Below are 17,369 nucleotides of genomic sequence, written 5' to 3'. Positions count from 1 at the left end.
TAACATGACAGCTGAAGATCACACTGATTTTCAAAAATTGTTTAAACATTTTTTTTCCAATAAAATGTTGGAAAAGTTTAAAAAAATAATCAGAAATCAACATTCTTAAAACAAAGTTGAAAAAAGGTTTCTGTGTTTTTGTGAAAAGTGGAAAAGCTGAAAACACTGAAGGCATCAGTTTCTCCCTCTTAAGGTCCAGAAAATTTAGGAAGTTGTTTTCAATGGATCCAAACCTTTTGGGGTGCCACTAGCTACAGTTCAGATGGGCTAGGACATAGGTGATAAACTAATTTCATCCCTGTCTTAATCTCCTGTGTTGTGATTTAAATGTGCAAAGATCGTAGTATTTTAGTAGACTTTTTGTTCTTTTCCTAAATTCTGATGATTTAAAAATGTTCTTCAAATCAAAGTGTGTGGCTGCCTATAGTAGAAACACCTCAATGTCTAGTGTCTATTGATTTTGTAACTCAAACATTTGACAGTTTTTAAATTGAATCGGTTAGTTCAAAAGGTCCATGTCCACAATTTTTCAAAATAAAGATATTATATGTTCTATGGTCTTCAAGGGAAAAGCTATCTGATTATGGGCAAAAAAGTCCCAAGTCCGTTGTAATGTGTTGACTATGCTTGACATTTAAAATGCATTAAGTGCAAAATGCCTGGACTTGGGCCTCTCTTGCATGGGTTTAGCTTTATCCCATAGATGGCAGCACTAGTTATCCAATATGGCAGCGCCCCTGTTTAATTCAAGAAGGGCCCAAGTCCAGAGACTTTAGTTTGCTAGTCCTCTGAAATTATAAAAGTGAGGTGCTTCATATTACAGCATTTGTAAGATATGAACTGGTGCTAAATCTGGGTAAAATTTTAATCATTTGGTGTAGCCTCCCTTTAAGCTATGCAATTAAAATCATTTCCTGGAAAAACAAACCTCTTGGACTTGGGCCCCTTTTAAACTAACCGATTCAATTATGTTCTGTTTTTTTTTAACCACTTTTAGAAGCAACTCCCTAATATATTTGCTTAGTGTAGTTAGGGTCCCCATCTGGCTTTCGTACCCACTTTTAGGGAAGCTTTTTTTTTTTTTTCATTTTTAAGCCCAGAATATTATTTTCAATGACATATTCAAAATAATACTGGTGGCGTATTTGAGGGTTGGTTAAAATCTAAAAGACAGTTAGCATCTCAGCAAATAACGACACGTTTCAAGTGTTTTCCTGGTGAGTCATGAGCCTTTATCATTAATAACAACGCTTAGGCATCATTTAACAAAACAAAACAATAATATAAAAATTTAACACTGTCATTAGGACAGAGCTGTTTCTTTATCAGTGGGGATGGGAAGGCTGCTGTTGGTCAGAGTTAATAAAACAGAATGTTGTAGTGGAATGAATGGGAGCCAGAAAAAAATGGCCATTCTTCAAATGAGACGAGTGGGGAGGGATCCTGTTTGGCTCCTGAAGTTCCAGCTCTAAGGTGTGAGGCGGAAAAGAAGGGGAGAAAAGGAAAGGAGAGAAAGACAGGAGCGCTCTGGACTCATCACAGATAAGGCACTTAACATACAAATGCATGAAAGCAGGAGAATCCCCCCCCAGAGCATTTATCCGTTCGGGATTTTTTTTTATAAAAAACAAACAAAAAAACAACACATCTCACAACATCATTTATGATTCTTCCTGTAAACTCACTCGTACATAAAATCAGGGTTCTTATCACACTTTCATTTTCGGCAAAAGCTTTTTGGCAGTGAACTCAAGGAGGTTTGGCCCATTTTATTCGTCTTGGCAAACGCCAACAGAAAAACCCACTTATAATAAACCGAGTCATCACTTTCTAACTTTGTCAAAGTTGAGTCTAAAGCACAATGGCTTCTAAATCCTTGGCTGCTGTGAATCCTAGCGTCATTCCGATGCTCTCAGTGAAAGCAAGGCGAGAGCGTCTCTGCTAAAAGCTGGAAAAAAAAAGAGCTCTGCTGGACTTCCATTAAACCAAACAAAGGAAACTTTGCTGAACTAAAGCCAGGATTCTTCCAAAATGGCTTCAAGTCGCACGAGAGAGCGGAGTCACAAAATCGTGCGTTGTGCAAAAATGTTTCAATGGCCAATGGATTTCATGGTTGCATAGAAGGCAAAAAAAAAAGAAAAAAAAAACAAGAAAAGAAAAAAATGAGAAAGGAAATGCCCTGCGGTGTCATTTACACATTTTGTTCTCTCTGTACAAACAAACAGACAATAAAAGAATAAAGCGTTAGAGTTTTAAAGCCAGGCGCTTCTTAAAACGATTTCGTAGCAGCCATCAGCTGGCTCTCTAAGGCACACAGCTGAAACGGGAAAGCTGAAGTAGAAGCAGCATCACTCCGTCTCCCATTTCTTCCTGAGCGTTTTCCTCCTTTCCATTTTCTCTCACGTTTAGCAGTGAAATTTTTTTTTGGGGGGGGGATTTAAGTTAAGACAACAGCAATGACCCATCTGCCTAAAATGCAACAGGTCATGCCCGTTAGTGTAGTGTCATCTGCTGGATCTCTGTGCCCTCTAAGGTACTACTGAGTATTTTTATACATATGTGTCAACACGTAACAGTGTCAATTTTTCCAAAAATACCTCCTGCTGCTTTTAGTTTTTTGGGAATACTTGTCCCCTCTCACTCCACCTACATCCCCTCTTCATTTTCCATGTGTCCCTTGCAGAACTCTCATTGAGGGATATGAGTCCTTCCTTCCTTCCTTCCTTCCTTCCTTCCTTCCTGTTTGCTCCTCACTCCGTCTTGCGGTGGTTGTTGTTGTGAACTGTGTGACCGTTCTGCATGGGTCCATTTTTCCTAGAGTGCTTTTTATCCTTCGCCTCCTCTTCCTCCTCTTCTGATTCATCCGTTTCGTCTTTGTCACTTCTTTCGTCATCGACTTTTTCCTGGAAATGAAATAAACAGAATAAACTTGTGTCGTTTTCTAGGACACAGTTCCTGCAGAGCGGCAGTAGTTCATTAGAAATTGGCCTCTGAAATGTGGGCGGGACTGTCGGCATGGAGTAAACCCCCCCCCCTTCCCCTCCCTGTTGCGGAGCAAAGCAGAGAACTTGTGGCTAAACCCATTTTATTTTCTACGTCACAAATAAGATCTTCGTCAAATGGCATTTTTTTTCTTTGCTCATGATTCACAATAATTTGAATAAAGAAATGCTCAGACATGCATTTTTCAGCTTAATTTTCATTATATAAGGCAGAAAAATGCCACAAGAACATGTTAAAAACACCAAAAACACTATTTTCATCAAATAAGAATTTGAAATACTTAGTTTTGGCTCTCTTGTTGGATTTATATTTGCTGCACTTTTACCCTGAAGACCAGTGAAACCATTAAAACAATTACCATAGTCTTACTATTAAATAATGTAACTGTGGTGCAGAATCAGCAAATTGTTAAAATCTTATTCAAACTATTTACAAAATGGAAATCCTAATAAAGATTTCCTTTAATCTATTTGTGTATGCACACAATTCTGTCCTCTTTAATGAGCAAATCAGGCCCAAATTCTTCATCTATAGTGGCGAGTTTCCAGTAAATAGTTCATCTTTCTTCATTTTGATCACAGCTTTTGCTCGTTTACTTCCATTTGAAGTCATTTCAATTTCCTAATAAATGTTCCCACAGACTTTCTGATCCTGTTGGCGTTTCCTTACATTGCTGGTGAGGAAGCGGATTGCTATGCGAATGATGAGGATTGCCCAGAAGATGTGGAGGCACTGCAAAGTCATCAGCAGTCCATTGAAGAAGTAGTAGCCAAAGAAGGGCTTGTAGATAGTCACTGGGTATACCCATGTACAGTAAATAATCCTGAAAAACAGCAACATTTACCAGTGATGAGGAGTAACATGAAATAAAAACAAAGCAACCGTGTTCATTAGTTTGCGGTGCATTTGTACCAGAATGGAAAGATTATGAGGCGAGTGACGATGAACACCGCAGCAAAGATGATGAAGATGTAGTTGCAGGCATTTCTCCACCCAGCATAGTTGAACATCTTTGCAGACTGTCAGAAGAAAAGAGAAGCATTTACTCCTGCTTCAGCAAACAGTGACGAGAGACTAGTTCTACTCTAGACAATGACAGTCTGTGTCCACAAGGGGGCAGTGCGGTGTTTACAGGGGATGTAAAAAACATCGTGGGAGCAGTCTGGGTAAAATAACATCAGCAACAAAAGGAGCGCCTGCAGGTAGGACAACACACACCTCTCATAATGATGATGATGTAAATGCTGTGTCGTATGGCTTACAGTGCAAACGCACTTTTGAGTGATAAACAAGACGAGGAGAGGTTCATAAAAGCCTAATTCATTTACAGAAAGACGATAAGATAAACCTTCATTTACCCCACAACTAATGCATTTACAACAGTAGCATGACAGGTAGACGCCGATAGAACGTCAAAGGGGCATTTTAGATTAAAAACAACAGGAAAACATTAAATTAATTTGTTTTTGTGTTTACTGAAAGGTAATCAAGATCCCATAGAAGTCATTGTGAGGGGAACATGAGGTTATGTGTCCTTTGTTACTGCTAAGAATTGCAAGAAGCCTCTAGGGACATCTACCTCGAGGAAATAATCGGAGGAGTCGTGCACCAGCATGATGAGAGTTCCAGCACGGATGTAGTTCACACACCAGGAAAAGCTGATGAGGAGGATGGTGGCTACGTGGTGAACAATCTGCTCCTTAAAGTCCTGAAAAATGTAGGGGGGGCAAACAAAGCAAAACAAGGGGCTTAACCTTTGAAAGAAACAAAAAAAAAAAAAACATTTGAAGCCAGTTTGCATGCAGGCTAAGTCCTCATAAAGAACTATCTAAGCTGGACTTTTCTGATGGATGAACACACTGTGCCTGTTTTGCAAGAGTCTTTCCCACTGTGCTCAGCTGACCGGCTGGAGCAAAGTGTAAGAAACGCACACACTAGTATACGTGTGTAAATACAGTCTAACGTCCATCCACAGCTACAGGACTAATCAGTTATTGGAAAAAAAAAAAAAAAAAGGACTGGTAGTTGTTTTTTGTCCGATGGAGAACATTTGAGAGCATGAACTTACTTTGCGCTTGACATCAGAGGCCACACTGAAGAGTAAAGAACCGTAGAAGCCCAGCTCGATCATGTAGTACCAGTACTGGGATGGGAGGAGAGTCTACATAGAGAGGGAACAGAAAGTTACTTTGAAGATTCATTTCATGAAAATGATGGCCCTAATACAAGATACAGATGTGATTTACTTATAGAAGATTAAAGCGTCTTGGTCAATAAAGTCAAATAATCGTTTTGTTTGTCTAAAGCAATAGGATACGCTGATAATTACAGAAGAGTGACAGAGGCCAAGCCACTGTTCATTTAGAACAACTGATCATAAAACTTAGATAGAATATTAAACTGTTTTTTTTAACCACTAATGTCAGGACTTTCATAAAATAATTAGATTTTTTTTTTTTTACTTTTGAATATATTGTTATTTTTTCTTAAAAAGGTTTATGCAAAAATATTTTAAACTCTTAATAACCAGAAAAACAAATAGTGGATCAGATATTTTCATTAGCAAAATTCATTTGGAAAACTTTAGTAAATGTTGTGGTAGTTTTGGTAAAGTAGAGATAAATGTGGTTGTTAGGAGCTCCTGTTCTCCTGCATGGCTGGCATTAAAAACAAGGTCAAAAGTTCATGTGTTCACCTCCTTTAGAGGCGATATAAAATCTATATATATTTTAAAACATTATAAAACAAAAGTATACATTTACATAATGGCATATTTAAATGGTCCTAAACTATATGTTATAACAAATTGTTTAACTGAGACATTTGCATTAAGCCTCTAGTAGATATTTGTTTAACTGCATTAGGCTTCAAAAGAGGATTTTTTTTTACTTAAAGAAAAGCTGAAAAAACAAGTCAAATACTGAGGTCTTCTTAAGCTCATTTACTAATTTGTAACTTATAAGTAACTTATCAGTAGTTCATTTATAATGAAGCTGTGAATAGTGAGTGGAGGCTGCAGTAGCATCAACTGATGGAGTTCAACTGTCTTTTTTATACCACATATCTTCAGCCAGTGGAGGAACATACCATAACTGGGAAGCCTTCCCACATCTGCTTCACATCATACAGCCATGGTTTCTGGAGAGGGATACAGGATGGACATGAGACAGAAGAACCTCACAGGTATATTAACATCCACTGCACCAAAAGAAGTCGGTGCTTCCTCTCTGCCACAGGAAGAGATGAGGTTATCACAGCAAACGGAGCAACTCTATATGACAACTTAGAAAAAAAACACGAGTTACGCAAAAAAAAACGTCAAAATAAAGAGGTAGAATGGCTGAGGTACTCACATCAATAAGGGATGCCAGGCCAGCAATGAAAGCAAGAAGGTAAAACGTAAATCTCCAACTGCAAGAGAACATACAAACACACACACTTTCTCCTCAGTCAATGGGAAAGACGGATAGACGTGTCGTCCACCAACAGATGGGTACAGGTATACAACCGTCCATACTCTCATTCACTGCCAAATCTATGGTTTGAGAGAGACACCAGGCTGCAGGAACTGCATGGAAACGACTAGAGAAATGCACTGCACGTGTCAGATCAGGCAGCACAAACAAAAAAACAGAAATATAGCCTCCCAGTTAATATCCTGTTTCAGACACAATAACAGGTATGCCCCTGCTCATTTAACGAAGATTACAAAGATTTGCTGAAAACGCAGCAGCGCCATAGGATAGTAGAAACAGAGGAAGCGTGTGACAGATACCATGATGGGGAAAGAAACAAAAAGCCTGTTGTCTGCACAACCACAATGGACGGATTGAGAAAAAAAAAGTCATTATGTTGCAACCAGAGCAGTGAAAGGCACACCATAACCGGGGAGCGGCAAACATGCAGTCACAAGCGCGCCCTGCATACGCCCACAAATGCAGCCACAACTCTGCAGAGGACTGGATCGCCAACATGACACGTCTCAGGTTTATGGTGTTTCTCCTCATGAAAAAGAGACAATCAGCCTTGAGACACATGCAGACAGCATGCATTAAGGAGCTAAAGCCCTGTCAGAATGTGGCTGTTCTCAAAATAGAAAAGATCCACGCCGATTAATTATGATTATGCCGCTTTTAGCCACAATAAATTAATTGAACCCATTTTTTTTATGACTGAAAGACGAAAAGCTTTATTTGATTTGTCCTCAAACCAAAAAACATGTCAACAACGATAAAAACTCACAGCGATGAAAATGTTGCAATAAAGACATTGCAGGCGATGGAAAAACCAATCTACAGGAGGATGCATTTCAAAGTGCAAGTGCATGTGATGGTCATTCCATGATGCTCTGCTGCTGCCGTCACCCAGCATATACACATATTCACACTTCCTGGTTTACCCATCATGCTTTGCACACAGGAGCAGAAAACTTTAGCTCATCTTTGTGTGTGTTTCAGAAAAAAAGATTCTCACTGCATTTACCTGGCCTCCCGAAACTTTTTCAGTAAACTCGGTCTATCCTGGTTCCTCCGTCGCCTGAACCATCGCTGGATCTGCCGCTCCGAGGAGCCAGTCTGCTTGCACAGGCTTGCTATGGACGACTGAAGCCATCGCAAAGGAAGGAGACTTTAGCGGTTTGCTGGGAAAAGCGCTCTTTCAAAAGGGAGAAGAACTTTACCTGACTTGGGGTTTTGCTGATGTTACAGTAGTAGCATTCCAGTGTAGGGTTGTGTGGAGCTTTGAGCCGCACCGTCTCCTTCACCCCAAGAAGAGACGCTAAAGGTGTCGCCACTGTCCTAATGAAAAAAAGGAAAGGGTAAAAAAAAAAGGTGGAAATAATATTACACAAAATGCAGAGTTCATCTTATAGAAAACATCTGTATAAACCAAAAACAACAGCTTTAAGAGATGAACTGATCACATGGCATGTATGTTGGTGTTTCGGAAGTCTTTAGGATTATGGTAAATATGCAACTAAATATTTTTTATCTAAAAAAAGAATTCCTTTTTTCTTGCAGCCAAAATACATTTGTGAGGTTTTCCCAGGTGGGCTTCAGAGGACCACGAGCCTTTCAAAACGTCTGCTTTAACATCTGGATCATTCCAGGCTCCAAAGTTTTCTTAGGAACAAAAAAAGTCAACAAACATTCCCCGTCTGCACATCTGCGTCCCTCTGCAGGAAGAGGATTTTCAAATAGAATTTTAGTACAATCCTAATAAAATTAAAAATAAAAGCGTCTGATTTTGTGTCTCAGGTTCACCACAAAGCTAAAATGGTGCTCCGCAGTCACTAGTACTGGTGTCATTGTCAAGTGTGCAAAACCTGCTTCTTTCACAACCATTTAAGATGTTTTACAAAGGAAACCATCACCAAAAATCATGTAAAAAACTTTGGTTAGATGAGCCTGTGAAGAGAAGGCAAGACGTAAAAGGCAGGAAGTGTGTTGTGCAAGACGGATGACAAAATGCTGATGCACTAAAGCTGCTAGTGGGGCAAAGCAGAACTTTACAGTAAAGATGATGACTTTTAATCCGACTGAAACCTTAAGTTATATTGGACAAGGTACCTACTAAAAGTCCCACTCTGATTAAAATGGTGTTTCTAACATGTTTTTGAAACATTATTCTGATGATAGAGGACACATAGGGCAAAAATTAGTCTTAAAATTGTATTTTTGAGAATTTCTTTATTCAAATTGTTGTGATTTAAGAGCAGATGAAAAAATGCCAGCTGACATAGGACCGTATTTGTAAAAAACATAAAATGGGTGGGCCAAAAGCTCCCTGATCCAATCATTGACGGTAAATGAGAACTGGACTGAGTGACCCCTCCCCCCTCGCGTTCCAAGCAGGAAGTATCAGCTGGTCATAAAGAGTTAAAATCCCATTGATTTCTATTGAGAAATAAACAGCTGTTACTCAGTCATTATGTTCGTCAGAATAACCGTTCTTACTCTACTACCTTTTATTAACATGTTTTTTGCTAATCTAATTTTTTTTGTGCTGTAGCACAAGTTATTCAACCTATAAACTGACCAATCAGATTCCTCAATGAAAGTAGGCGGCCTCGCATCGAACGTTCAAAGCATTTGATTGACAGATTCTCCTGAGAAGGGATGTGGCCTACTAATAGATGTCTGGTTCTAACATGTGGATGGAAATGACTTCATTTGATTGGAGCAGGTTGTGAGGCATTTTCTGCGGGTGACGTGACATGCGCTCTGTCCAGTTATATATTATACAGTCAGTGGTTCCAATCTATTAGGACGACCAAATCCATGTATGTCTTTGTTTTCCTCTGCGCTGGCATCTGACTCAAAACTGTCCGGCTGGACAGCTCCAATGTTAGGTAATGTTAGGCTGGGGTTGTGAGGGAGAGCAGGAGAGTGCGTCAACAGAGAGCTGGGTGAGGGGTGATGGGAAGGGGGAGCGGGGTTGCCCCGCGCCAACAGTCCCACCTATAACTTCTAATGAACTACTGCCATTCTGCAGAACCCATGTCCTAGAAAACGACACTGTTTTTTTGATTATGGCTAAAAAATAAAAGACCACTGGTAATACTTTTCCAATAAATCAAAGGATGATCAAAGTGGGATTTTAATAGCTTTTGAATTTACTAGATTCTCAAGCTTTCATATCAGAGTTTAGGATTCAGACCACCACATTGTTGGAATTTTCCTGAATGCATGTCAGACGAAGTCTTGGCATACAATGGTTGCATTTCTGAGCATTTAGGCTTGGGACATGCACAACTGATTGGAGATTTAGTTCTAGTGCAAAAAAAAAAGCGGGAATGAGAGGTATATTTTTTTAATTTATAGGGCACAGAGGGCACGACTGATGTTTCTTTCCCCTGTTGAAAGCTCCTCTAACATATAACAAAAGACATTTATCTCCCTTACTTATTATTAAAACGTCTACAACAATCACCTCACCGTCTTTACTTTTCTATGTAAATGCATTATCTCTTCATTGCTATGCAGGGTGCAATAATTTCTCCTCCAAAACTCCATATACAGTATAAACTAAAATGAAACCATGAATATGAGGCTGAAATGAACAGACATCATGTTTATGCTGCTCCATGCTTCCTCTATTGGAGATTATAAAGCAACAGGCAGGCTTCAGCAACTGTCATGCAGGTTTGTAAAAGTAATAAATCCTTTTATCAGCACTGATTCTCAGCTTTCCTGTTGCTAGAGTTGCAAATAAAAAGAGGCATCACAATCATTCTAGAAACAGAAAAAATAACAGATGTTTTCTATATAATCTTGGAGAGAATGAATAAGAAAAGTTTGTAGCTGGAAGAGAAAACAAGACAATCTAGAAGCATGAGGCTATAACTTAAGGCAAAGGGCTTCCCCATGGTAGAATCAAAAGTGGAATCACCTTTCAAAGATCTGGCGGACAATGAGGAATACCAGGGCGATGGGAAGTGCCACCCATAAGTCGTTGGCTTTGGCATAAACACGTCCATCCCGGTCCACCAAGTCCGCCCAGCCCAGACCCTTTGGAAACCACAGCCGCTCCTGCCAGAACCACTCGCTCAGCTCTGCCAGCATCCTGAAATGCAACACACAGCACGGGTAAGCGCCACCTTTATGGCTTTATTGGCCTGTAAAGATTAGCCTGAAAAATGTGTCAACAAACGGTTCCAACCTGCTGTGAAGCCTGGCCGGGCCCAGGTTTGTAATGAAGACTGCGCTTCATTAAGGAAGTGATTTGAGGCCCACGGTTGCAAATGAATTATGACTCACATCCCTCCGATGATCTCCCTCCCTCACCACTAACTTCTTCACTCTCTTTCTACTCCCTGAACTGAGCGTCGGAAATGTTTACTTCCCTCTGTGCCCTTCGGGTAAAAAGAAGCACATGGATCTGCTGTTGACAGCCTGAAGGGAAAGATTTGCTCACACCAAGTTTTTTTTTTTTGTTTAGCTTTCTGCCTACGATCCGGGCCGTTCTATGCAGAATGTCAAATCTTTAGAAAATCCTCTAAGTTAGTGGTGAGGGAGGGATATCATCGGAGGGATGTGAGTCATAATTCATTTGCAAGCGTGGGCCGGGGGTGGGGGTGGGGGGTATGTGTCTCCATATGCACCAGCTGCGGAGATCCCCCTCCATGCCGCCGCCCCATCCACGCAGCTGCAAATGCCAAAGGCATGCAGCCGCTTCGCTTCCACTCCCGGCTCCACCCTGCTGCTCCCTCCCCGCCAGTTATCATGAGGAATTCCCTGACCAAGAAACATTTGTACGGCTCTCCCCTCCATGAGAGTCCTCTAAGGAATGCCAAGAACTGAGCTGTGATATTAATGCAGGACTGGTTCTGTCAACTCCATTCTTATGGTTCACATTCAACAGCTGTCGGTAACGACACCTAAAGAAAAGTGAACCATCACTGAGGTCATGAGGGATACTTTTTTAAATGTTTTATAGAAACCTGTGAGGATAAAATTTTACATTTTTTAACATTTTCCCTCAGCTGACCTCAGAACCTTTTTAGCCAGCAGTCCAAAAATATTTGATCACCGTCAGGCATTTTTTGCAAATACACCTCGTACCTTTTAGCTTCTATTTTGAAGAGTAAAACAATGTAAGATTCATTGTCGATAACCGACAAACGGATGAGAAAAGTGTCTCAGCTTTTGGTAAAGACAGGATTTTTCACAGTAGTCCCATTTGATTCAACAAGTTAAGAGCTTTTACTAGCCCTTGTGCTATCTTGTGGGGTCCAGATGACCCCACTCCCAACGTTTTTTTACTACTTGTAATACACAGAAATTATATGATTAACTTCTTTTACTACACTTTCACACTTTGGTTCAGCCTTAAGTGAACTGAAACCCTCGGACGGACTAGGGTTTGCTTTGGTCCGCACATGAGTTCAGGTGAGGTTTCACTCTGGCCAAACAGCTTCTCGGTCACAATTCCACATTCTTCCTCAGTGAAACGCAGCGTCAGGAAACACTGAGTTACATGATTGTATTTCTAAAGAGGGGAATGTTTCTTCCATTGTAGCAGTTTTTTGAGTGTCTGAAGTCCATTTTCCATTCACTCATTAGGTTTTAGAATGAAGGGCAAGTAACTACAAAACTGGGTTTAAGCAGGAAATGGCAACAAAAAAAAAAAAAAAAAAAGTTGAATCTAATTGTCTAATTTTACTCTTGATTTTTTTAAATATATTTACCTAACATAAAACATTTTTTGGACTTCACAAAAAATCATGTAGAATAATAATATTGACATTAATCAGAATCCTTTTATTGTCATTGTATATGGTGATACAATGAAATTGCAGCAGCCTTGGAGTAATGAAAATAAATAAAATAAAAGAGAAATACATTAATGCAACTTCCTCACAATTTTTGATTTTAAAGGCATCAGTCATTTTCATATAATATTCATAGTAATGCTGATAATTTCTTATTTACTGATCAATGTTCGGGTATTTTTAGCAGATAAAGAAGGAAAGATTTCAAAATGTGGTTGGGAAAAGTTGTTGTATTTGTATTTATTATAATCAAACATATCCACTTATTTTTGTGTATAGACTATGAGTGTGTGAACCTCAGGAGAAGGTCTCATGCTACATGAATTGGTTGCTTTCCACATCAAGTCACATTAGTCGCTATCGGCACCGTTTCCTGTTGCAACACCTAAACTGACAGCAATATTTTTTTCAGTTTCCTCCCTTCACGAATGTGTTAGTAAATGTGAAGTATGACAGGCTTTTTCTGGTCACTGTGTTAGTGAATACATCACGTCTCACTAAGATACACAGTAACCCAACCAAAGGCAGGTATGTAAATTGGCTTTTGAGGAGGCACATGTGGTTCAAAGTGCGACCAGATCCGTGTGTGCTTTGTCAAAATTAGTTTCCACGATGACTGATTATAAAGCCCTTCACAATTGTATCAGTTATGACTGACAAACATACAGCAAAGCAAATATCTGATAGTGGAGACGCAGGACAAAAGGCCTGAACCGTGTGGACTGCTGCAGCGCTGCGCTGTGTGGGATCACTTTCTGGACCTGAGAGGTTATTTTTAGGGCTTCAAGTTGAGGTCACCCAGTGAATGCAGCATGGTTAAAGCCCTCTGCTTCCCCCACCCCCCACCCCCAGCTTTCTCTGCACCCCACCCTATTGGACGGTTGGATCATATGACCAGGCTCTGACCATTTAAACAGGGCCAATGAAAGAACGGGATGCCTCCGCTGGGGGTGGGAGAGGGGAAGGAGGATTTTATTTCCCCCCCTAAAAAAAGCTTTATTAGCAATTGAGTTGTCATACATAGAACAACAGTAACTATATAAACAATATTACCACAAATAACAATCACCATTGCCTAAAATGAAATATATAAAGAACATAAAAGAAGGAATGAACATAATACACACACACAAAATCTCACATCACATGAACAAAAGGCTTTACATTTAAAAGGAAGCCTTCCTTCCTGAGGAGGTTGTGTCACTACAATGACGACAACTGTATAAACTAGATGTACAGAAACATTTAACATTGAATTGTTTTACTTTGGGTAAAGTCCCTTATGATCTTTTTTTCAAAGCGTTCCCTGTCGGCTTTTAATTATGAATATGTCGATTTTACCCTCTGAGTTCTGGGCCGAAACGTTGCCCCTCTCGTCACCCGGCCGAAAGCTCTCTATTTGCACTCTCTCCCGCTAGCTTACAGCCCCTCACAACCCCGACATAACTTTACCGGTGCAACAAAAATGATGAGCAACAGTGGAGCGATCCAGACGTACAGTTTTGAGTCTGATGCCAGCTCAGATGAGGAAAAAGAAAGATGCGTGTGTTCAAGGCGTGCATGCTCTGTTGCAACACAACAGACTGTCAAAAGTGCTAAATGGGTCGTTAATTTACAAAAAACTGTGAAACAGCTACAACGATGAACTTTGAATGCAGATATGAATGGCATGTCATTGTTTTACACTTAATAGTGTCACAGTTTTTAGCATGAGCTTCCCATCAAAATCTAAAATAAAAAACTGACTCAACTCATCATTCAGCTGCTGGTTTCTGAATTCTAACTTTGCTCACTTCTTGTAACCCAACTCATTTAGCCTCCATTGGCTGAGCCCAGCAAAAGTCTTAGACTCTCGACTGCACAAGCTCAAGTGGCCGCTGGAGAGGCAGCAACACTTTCTGCACACGCTTCATTAGTTGTAACTCAGGTCATGCCTTAGGCATTTGGAGCAAGAGGGTTCTGATCATGAGACATGGCCATCCTTTACATTTTTGTAGAGATGTTTGGTAAAAAAAAAAAAACATCCTGCCAAATCAAACGATTAAAATGAAACAAAAATAAACCAAACTTTAAGTATTTTAGCACTTTTTTTTTCAAAAGCATCCCATAAACTTTATGTTCAATCAGTTTGTCACTCAGTTCCAATCTGCATTGTAAAAGAACAGAAGAAAGGGACTTTGTTTAGACCAAAGGTCTGCAACCTGAAGCCCTGGAGCCACATGTGGCTCCTTTATCCCTCTATTGTGGCTCTTTGGCTTTGAAGAAAAGGGCTGATGATTTGAAAATAAATAATTGGTTAGTTAGTAAGCTAAATAATGGTAAAAGGTTTGATTTATTGTCGGAATGGTACATTACTAGAATCATTTGAAAATCCTATCTTAAAGTTGCTGCAGCAGGAGGATCGTATTTGACACAGGTTGTATTTTATTTTAAAAAGGACTTTTATGTACTGCTGTCAATAGTAATATGATAAATATAACACTTATGATTCAATTTTAGCAAATATTTGTAAAGAATATTTTATAAAAAAAAATTCTAAACAAGGTGGGACTTTGCCTTTGGTCTGTTTAGGTGTTAAAGTTTGCAGACTCCTGGTTTAGACACGGAACTGATGAATTGTTGATGCAAATCAGTCAAAAGCACTGTGTGAATGCATCAGAGGGCCTGATTGTGGTCATTGTCATGCTAATGATATTTTTGATAAGCAAAATCCAACAAAGTGTAGGATCTGATGGACACTGATTACCCAATGAAATCAGGAGGAGAAAAAAAAACAGATGTAATCACAAAAAGCCTGTGCTACCTTTCAGATAGTGTGTGTTATCACTGAATGTAGAACTTTGGTCAGACAGTGTTCTTCATAAACTAAATTGACAATCAATCAAAAATTATTCATTTGATTGTTAACTATTAATTCTACCATAAATCAACTTGTTTCTCCTCTGAGTCTATGTGATAGATAGATAGATAGATAGATAGATAGATAGATAGATAGATAGATAGATAGATAGATAGATAGATAGATAGATAGATAGATAGATAGATAGATAGATAGATAGATAGATAGATAGATAGATAGAGTTGACCTACAAAACAATTATGTAGACTTGAGCAGCAGTTGAATAAGCAGTTGAATAAAGTCTGCCTTCAGATTAGCTAAATGTTGCTACACACACACACACACACACACACACACGCACGCACGCACGCACGCACGCACGCACGCACGCACGCACACACACACACACACGCACGCACGCACGCACGCACGCACGCACGCACGCACGCACGCACGCACGCACGCACGCACGCACGCACACACACACACACACACACACACACACACACACACACACACACACACACACACACACACACACACACACACACACACACACACACACACACACACACACACACACACACACACACACACACACACACACACACACACAGATCCAGAGGAAAAACTAGCAAAACTCTCTGAAAACTACAAAATACCGAAAAGAAGGGCTCAAATCTGATAAAAACCACTGTACTTTGGAGAAAAAATGTGATAAAATGTCATCAAGTTTAGAAAATACGAAAATCCGGCACTCCTTAGTGGGGTGTACGTATCATCATGACCGTTAGCTTAAAAGATATTAAGCTCGTGGTGGAAGATTCGTACTTTATTTCGTTTTCATGCGCATCCCAGCAGCCTGTTCGTCCGTAGGTCTAACAGCTGATCAATGATTGTGTCAACGCGTCAATGAATGATTAGAGGTTTTCCACGAAATTGAAAAAGGAGAAGATTTCCACCACAGCAGTCAGAGCAGAAGAGCGGCCTATGTTTTTTTTTTTTTTTAGAAGTAACTAATTCCTCCATGAATACGTAATGACGTCTAAACCACAGAGCGAGGCGATGCATGCGTGGGTCCGCCGCAAGAACTCGAGAGCGCACATAAATGATCATTTACTAGGCTAGCCGACATGAAAGCGAAAGGGCACTTACTTTAAGGCTTTTTCCTGTCAGGAAACGCCAAAATGTTGCTTTTCGCTCTGAGATCCGGGTTACGTGTACTTCCACTCCGTAGTCCGGCTCCCTCGTCGGCAGCTAGAATGTAACGGTCCCTTTAGCGTCCAGCCCGCTGCTTGAAGTCAGAAAGGTGCTGCTAGTCCAAATGCTAATTCTCGCATCTTTGCATAGCTGTTAAGGGAGTTTTCCTTTAGGGGAAAGGTGGATGTGAAAGCCAGAAAGCAGATTTAAAGGTTAGTGGGATGCTGCTGCGCTGTCTCTCCCATCGGGCGTTCGAGCTTTCCCGACTTTCGTGGCGGTGTCTCTGCTAGCTCGCTCCCCGTCCTGTGAACGGAGTCTGCGGGGTCTGTGAGGGCGTGCGGCCGCGCGGAGGTGCAGGTCGGGCCGGCTGGGGAGCGGACCGATAGAATGGAGGGACAGACAGGGAGGAGTGAGAGGGATAACGGAAAGGGAGGGACGCAGATGACGTCCCGGCTCGTGAGAGGGAATTTGGCTGACACACATATCCGCATTTTGTTTCCGCTCAAATTTTACACTTTGTCCCTTTTAGCGATGGCCGTTCCGGCTCAAAGAGCGGAGCCTCTGGCCTCTCATGGTTTTCCTGTTACCACGAGCATCATGAGTAATTGTAAAAAATAAAAAAAAACATACAAATTTACATTTTAATGTTGCTCATTAGATTGGCAACTTGGCTATAAAATTCTGAACTAGGTACTTTTATTTTTTTGTAATTTATTAAAACTCCCTGGGATGGGATCGATATTACATTCAGCTATTCCACTTGGAGTTAACCTTTGACCTTTTGCAGTTTGTCCTGGCTTTACTTCTCAAACACAAACATGAACCTTCTGGAAAAGTAAAAACACTTCTTCATGGTACATCTATTCATTGAGGGACTTAATACAGCACTTATAATACTATGTTATAGTATTGTGCATAATAGGGTGTAACAATTAATCGACTTAAATCGATGAGCGATTTATATTCCTAGCATCCAACCAGATCGATCTGTCTGAGACAAGTTTTCAATCAAATTGACTTACACCATTGTTTCAAAATGATATCGATTATACCGTT

The 17,369-nt window shown here is 40.2% G+C and overlaps 1 protein-coding gene across 1 annotated transcript; it reads right to left on the bottom strand.

Annotated features, from left to right (window-relative positions):
* Nucleotides 1-1,209: 1,209 nt before the first annotated feature.
* cers2b (ceramide synthase 2b) lies at nucleotides 1,210-16,778 on the bottom strand. Its single transcript, XM_004077921.5, has 11 exons — nucleotides 16,269-16,778; nucleotides 10,393-10,566; nucleotides 7,682-7,799; nucleotides 7,486-7,604; nucleotides 6,357-6,414; nucleotides 6,091-6,141; nucleotides 5,072-5,164; nucleotides 4,583-4,711; nucleotides 3,916-4,022; nucleotides 3,673-3,826; nucleotides 1,210-2,903 (listed from the first exon to the last, which is right to left on the bottom strand). Exons 2-11 carry the CDS (start codon nucleotides 10,563-10,565, stop codon nucleotides 2,751-2,753), a joined length of 1,155 nt encoding a protein of 384 aa, XP_004077969.1. The 5' UTR covers nucleotide 10,566; nucleotides 16,269-16,778; the 3' UTR covers nucleotides 1,210-2,750.
* Between the last annotated feature and the right edge of the window lie 591 nt (nucleotides 16,779-17,369).

This window comes from Oryzias latipes, chromosome 16 (genome assembly GCF_053564925.1).
Source record: "Oryzias latipes strain Hd-rR chromosome 16, Olatipes_Hd-rR_3.1".
Taxonomy (NCBI): Eukaryota; Metazoa; Chordata; class Actinopteri; order Beloniformes; family Adrianichthyidae; genus Oryzias; species Oryzias latipes.
This window is presented reverse-complemented; position numbering and strand designations above follow the sequence as displayed.

Coding starts and splice junctions, on each gene's coding strand:
- cers2b (XM_004077921.5), bottom strand. CDS start 10,565: ATGCTGGCAGAGCTGAGCGAGTGGTTCTGGCAGGAGCGGCTGTGGTTT. Junction 6,142..6,356: donor GCCTGGCATCCCTTATTGAT/GTGAGTACCTCA, acceptor ATCCCTCTCCAG/AAACCATGGCTGTATGATGT. Junction 4,023..4,582: donor CCTCCGATTATTTCCTCGAG/GTAGATGTCCCT, acceptor TTCTTCTGACAG/TCTGCAAAGATGTTCAACTA.